At 35.5% G+C, this 6305-nt stretch overlaps 1 protein-coding gene across 4 annotated transcripts in view; it reads right to left on the reverse strand.

Annotated features, from left to right (window-relative positions):
- The window catches only part of RALGPS2 (Ral GEF with PH domain and SH3 binding motif 2), a 214576-nt gene that overhangs the window by 45354 nt on the left and 162917 nt on the right, over positions 1-6305 (reverse strand). For all 4 annotated transcript variants that reach the window (XM_037825267.1, XM_037825268.1, XM_037825270.1 and 1 more), the window contains exon 9: positions 1154-1291. In XM_037825267.1, coding sequence (XP_037681195.1) covers positions 1154-1291 — 138 coding nt within the window. The remainder of the gene's footprint in view (positions 1-1153; positions 1292-6305) is intronic.

Genomic DNA, 6305 nt, shown 5'->3' on the forward strand with positions numbered 1-6305 from the left:
GAAATTCCATAGAAAAAATCAGGGAATTCATTGTGATTTACTTTCAGGTTCCCTCTATGCCACCTAAAGAATATAGTTCCCATTTGTAAATTTTTTCCCTACTATAAAGCTTAATAAGATGGATTTAACATTATAATGTGGTATTATATAAAAAAAATTGGCTAAAGGACAGAATAAGAGATTATTTGATTTAACTTTCAGTAACAGTCCTTTCCTCCACACTTTTCGGAAGTTTTTGAGGTTTCTTCAAATAAATTTATTTTAAATAAATTAAATAAATGTAACCCCATTGTTTGTTTAACACCTTAAAAATAATATATGGGACCTGCTAAAAACAAAAAGGTCACTGGTGTTAAGCATAAAAGTTTAATAGCATCAACAGATTTTTTTTTTAACAGTTCCAAGTTTAAAGGAAAAGACAGCCTTCTAAAATAAAAATATTAATAGTGGCATTGTGTTCTCAATTTAACATGCAAAATAAACATTAATCATGACAATACAGTTTAAAAACTTTAAACGGCAAAGAAGAAATCTGAAAAATTTCAACAATGTAATGTTATTTCCTATCAAACTGAAAGCATCCATATATTTAAACCACTGTACATCCTCACCCCTCTCCTCCAATCATTTGCAATCATCTGGGCTTGCTTAGCTCTTCCTATAAAACACACATTGGATGAGAATTGGTTATTTACTCAATGTCTGACTCAAGAAAGCTAGCTAATTGTCACCAGGATGAAGGGTCTCAGCTCCTTCCCTAACTGAAAATATAAGAACTAATTACATAATAGATCAGGGAGATCAAATGAGATGAATAGAAAACAATTCTGTAAACCATAAAGGATTAAATGACGGTGAAGTAATATTTATGTATTACTTGTGTCCTGTACACAAAGTTGTGACAATACAGCTAAGAGCAAAAGATAATATTTACAATTTTAAATATTAAATACTTTAATTCCTTAAAAGCAAGATCTTAAACAGAATACTAAACATTAAATGAGATAAAATAGCCATTATTCTCCTTTATGCTAGAATAGAAATGGAAATAAGAAATTGATGCTCTCCGCTGTGTGAAAACTGGTCATCAACATGTGTGAATTAATCAATAGAATCACATCATAGCATAGCTTTATAACCCCCAGAAACTTACCATATTCACAGGACTGCTGTAAATCAGAAATTATTCGAAGGATGTTATTCATTAAATTTGATCTCTGCTCATTTTCTAGAATGCTGCCAGTTGATGGGTATGCTGAATCAATGTATGTTAAATCTGACAAATAGATACCTGAAACAAAGATGAGTGTTTTCTTACTTGTAGTTTAGAAGAATATGACAACCTGAAGGGAAAAAGATGCTTGTTTATAGCTACAGAATTTAGAATATATTATTAATATACCACAGCCTTGTTAAAACATGACCACTGAGGCCTAGATTTCCACAGACTTGGAGTCAGACATGTAAATAATACATGTTTCTTGTGTATTGCCTTCTTATGATACTATTTTAAAGTATGGCTTGAGGCTGGAGTTAGAAACTCTAGCACATGTAAGATCTAATGGAAAGAAGTTGAGCTTTGAACTGGCTCTGCCCCTAACCAGTTGTTTATTGGAGACAGTTATTTTAAGCTTTCTGAACCTCGCTGTTTCCATCCGTACAAATAATACCTATTTTTCAAGTTGTGGTAAAGCCTGAAGAAGTTAGGTTAGCCAGCCTAGCCAGTGCCTGGCACAGTGTAGTCATTTAATATTTGTTCTGAAACCTCTGGCCTTGAGTTGATAACTTCTATCTTAACTACTCTGGAAATTGTTTCATTCAGGCAGAAATGTCTTTACTACACTTTCCAAGTTCATCAAATCTCAGGATGAATGCAACCAAACTGATGAACTCAGTCTTCCAAATAGGCCTATGTTTTTTTTTCTCATGCCGTTTTCTCTACTCTGAATGTTTTCTACACACATTTCTGCCCATCCCAATCTTTTATCTTTTGGATCCAGTTCATTGTCAATGATTTTTTAGTTTTCTTGCATATTCCAAGAAAGCAAGAAAGGAATTTAGAAACTGTCTAGGCTAACCCCTCTTTTTTTTTTTTTTTTTTAAATAGATAAAGAATATCTAAGGTCCACAGATATTAAAGGATATGTCTAATGCCACACTACCTGTAAGTAATAGAACTGGATCTCAGAGGCTTCACTTGTAGCCCAAGATTTTTATTACATTCTGTTATAAACCCACATATTATCTATATCATTCACCTGACAGACTTTTATGACTTTATAAGCTCTTCAGTTATTTAATTTTCTTGAATTTGTAATTTATCCCTTCAAGACTATAAAATCATTTAAGGCAGATGCTGTATCTTGCATGCTTTGAAAAAGAAAAAACCCTACTTAAATGGAAAAATACAGAAAAAGTTATAGATAAAAATGGTGGTATATTTAAATGGAAAAATACACAATATTGGTTTTTTTTTTTTTTTTTTTTTAATTCTTCAGAAATTACAGGCAGGAACAAAGAATACTGACTCAAATAAAAGGCACATGGGGGTCCCCTCCCCTAGCCGACTTCCTCCCATCTTCCAGGGTCACTGTAGCAGGCACAGGCCCTGAGGCTGAGGCGAAGCCCTTTCTCCCAGAGGGGTTCCCTCTGTGGCCACCACCTTTCCAGCTCTGTCTGTGACCCACCAGCCTATGAACAGAGGAAGGGTGGGATCTGGGGGCTTCTTATGTTCCTTTCCAAGGAGGGGATCACAAGGACAATTTTCTATCTGTTTTGACAAAAAACTACAGCTCCAGCAGAGGAGGGATATCCAGCCCTTCTGAATTTCTGGTCCAGGTTTAGGCCAACCTTCATTCTCCTTTTGGCCATCCTGCTCCTTCATCTTTTTCTCTGGATAGAGGCCCCTCAGTCAGCAGAGACACCCTGTCTTCCAGCCCCTCGCACTGGGTCCCATCCTCAGAGCTGGGAGGAGGGGTTGTGGTTTGGGGTATGGCAGCTGCTCCCCATACAACCACTGTTCGACCCACAATACCCCAATTCAGCCAGTCTGTGTAGATTCCAGCTGGAAGCCTAACCTGGGGCTTCGGGGGGTGGGGTGGGGGGGTGGTGGAGTCCCCCAGTCTCTGGTTGTCTGAAGGTGCCTGCAAAGTGTTTTGACAATTGGTGCTTGATACACTTTTAGAGAAGTTGTATGTTTACAGAAAAAAAATCATGCAGAAAGTACAGAGCTCCCAAAGACCCCCCTCACAGTTTTCCCTATTAACACTTGCCTGACTGACAATTAAATTATAACTATACTATTAACTATAGTCCAGTTTGCATTAGGTTCAGGGTTCACTCTTTATGTTACAAGTCCTACGGCTTTTAAAAAATTGTTATTCTGGGAATATACATACATACATACATATATATATGGGAATATATATAAGTATATATATATATATAAAACCTAAAATTTCCCATTTTAACCACTTTTAAGTACACAATTCAGTGGTGTTAGCTTAATACATTTTTGCTGGTGGGCATGGCAATCCTTTTACTGATCCTAGTAGCCTTCCTTTTCCATTCAGTAAAACTTTACAGTATTCTTTAATCCACCCATCATAAATACTTTTTTAAAATGTGGAGTCTTTTTCTATGATTTCAAATGAAGCTACAGCCTAGCTACTTTCCTCTTCCTCAGATCTCAGAGGGAGAGAAATCCCTTCTTTCGAAATCTAAGATGCCTTCAAAACACCGTCTATTGCCTCTACTATCTCTTAGCCTCACTGGCTCCTTTCCCAGAGCCAACACATATGGGCATAAACCTCCTTCCCTCAAATCTGAGCCCCTCCCCAAGACAGGAACCTTGCTTCCCTTCCCCTTCAACAATCTCTTTTTGAAAAAGAAATAAAGAATAGTACACATACTGCCTTCTTTTACCATTCACCTCTATTTTTTAATGTAATATTTGATACATATAAAAGTCTACATGTGTCAGGAAAAAATTTGGAAAGACTCTGAATTGTGCCCAATGGAATGTAACTGATTATTGTCCTGTGGATACTGACCAGTTTTGCAGCTATCTGTAAATTCATTTCAGCATTCCTGATTGCCATGTGTGTGTTACTCTGAATTCTTGCTTGAAATGGGTGGAATATCTTACTGATTCCCTTATTAATTTAATGATTTAAATGACATCTTTGATATGTATTCATTTTATATTTTAAAATTTTATCTTTTAAAGATTATTCTTTAAACATGTACTATGTCTTGTTATCAAACAAGAAAATAAATATCTATGAGCTACCAGTCAACTTAAAAATGAGAACATCACCAATCCTATTGCACCTACCTATATGCTTTTTTTCTATTTATCTCCCTGCCTCTTGTACAGAGGAAACCACTAGTCTGAGTAAGATTATGTACCACTCCCTTGTTTTTTTTTTCCCCCAAGACACATACAGTTGTATGTATACATTGCACAATGTAGTGTTTACTTTTGCTTATTTCTGAGTCTTTAAAAAGATCAGATTTTATTTGTATGTGATTACATTAAACGACAATATTTGCAAGGTAGTTTATAACGGTGTCTGCTATATACTAAGTGGTTTATAAGCATTTGTTCAATCAACCAATCAATCCTTCTGCGACTACTTTATTTTATTTCTATTAAATATTTCTATTGTATTTCTATTAAATATTGCTGTAATTCATTCCTTAAATTGAAAATAAACTAGTGTGTGACTATATCATAATTTTCTTATTCATTTTATTTTTGAAGACTTTTAAGTTACTTCTCCCTTCCCATGTGGCTAGAGACAGTCTTGTGAATTCTCTTGGAACACATGTACAAGAATTTCTCTAGGGTATATATACACCTAGGAGTGCAATTGCTGGGCTTTAAGATTTATTCATGTTCAACTTTACAAGACAATGACCCATTGCTTTTCGAAGCTATTATCAATTTGCACCCCCACTGACAGTATACAGGAGTTTCTATTAATGCACATTTGTGCTAACACTTGGTGTAATGAACTGAATCATTCCCCCTCACAAAGATACCTTCAAGTCCTCACTCCTGGTCCTGTGGATGTGAACTCATTTGTAAATACGATCTTTCAAGACGCCATCAGTTAATAAGGTGAAGTCAAATGGAATCAGGGTGGGCTTTAATCCAGCATGACTGGAATCCTTTTAATCAGAGAAAATTTGAACAGAACAGTAGGAGGCAGAAGGAGACAGGAGGGGAGAGAGACAGCTACATGGCGGGGTCAGAGAATGAGTTATGGATTGCCAGCAAGCCATCACCAGAACACTACAGACTTCAGAGAGAGCATGATCCTGTCAACACTTTGATTTTAGACTTCTAGCTTCTAAAACTGAGACAATAAATTTCTGTTGTTTAAGCCAACCAATCTGTGGTACTTTGTTACAGCAGCCTGGACAAACCAAGACACCTAGTATTATCAGTCTTGTTAATTTTGTGAGTATAAAATAGTCTCTCATTGTGTCTTAATCTTTATTTCCTGATTAGTAATGAGGATAATCATTGGTATTTCTATGAAATGACTTTCACCCATTTTTTTTCCTTTCGGGTTGTCTTTTTCTTATTGATTTTAAGTTCTTCATATATATCGTTATCTAGTCACTCTAACCCACTATGTGTAAACTGAACTCTCTACATATATCACTCTAATGAAACTTATTTTGGCAAAGGCATGAATGCCCTCATCATTATTAAATTCTTAAACATCTTCCTTGTTCTCCCCCTCCTATTTAAACTCTCTGTGGCATTTTTAGCATTCCCTTTTAATTCCTTGTTTTTTCCTGGCTTTAACCTTCCTAGCCACTTTTTCTGATTCTATTTTTTCCCTCATGCGCCACAGAAGTTGATATTTCCTAAGGCTCTGTCTTTAATCTTCTTATTCTAAATGTACTTTCTCTGGAGCATCTTATTTCTGTAGTTTCCACTATCACCTAACCACTGATGATTTTCCAAATCTATAGAACTGAGCTCCTGACTTTCATTTTCAATTTAATATGCCAAACTAAACCCACTATTTGTCCCCAAATACCTGACATTCCAATTTCCTATTCTTGTTACAGTACAAATTGTTGAAGTAAGAAAGCTCAAAACCAGAACTTACTACCTTCTATTTCCCCCAGATTAAGCTATTAGTGAATGCAACATAATTATGTATTACACAATATAAATTGGAGGCTATAAACTAGCAGTCCATCTGTCCCAATGTTTTAAAAATCAGGAAATATCGCAGGGAAAATATAAATGACTCTCATTTTCTGAAAAATTGGAAGATCTG

This window comes from Choloepus didactylus, chromosome 2, assembly GCF_015220235.1.
Source record: "Choloepus didactylus isolate mChoDid1 chromosome 2, mChoDid1.pri, whole genome shotgun sequence".
Taxonomy (NCBI): Eukaryota; Metazoa; Chordata; class Mammalia; order Pilosa; family Megalonychidae; genus Choloepus; species Choloepus didactylus.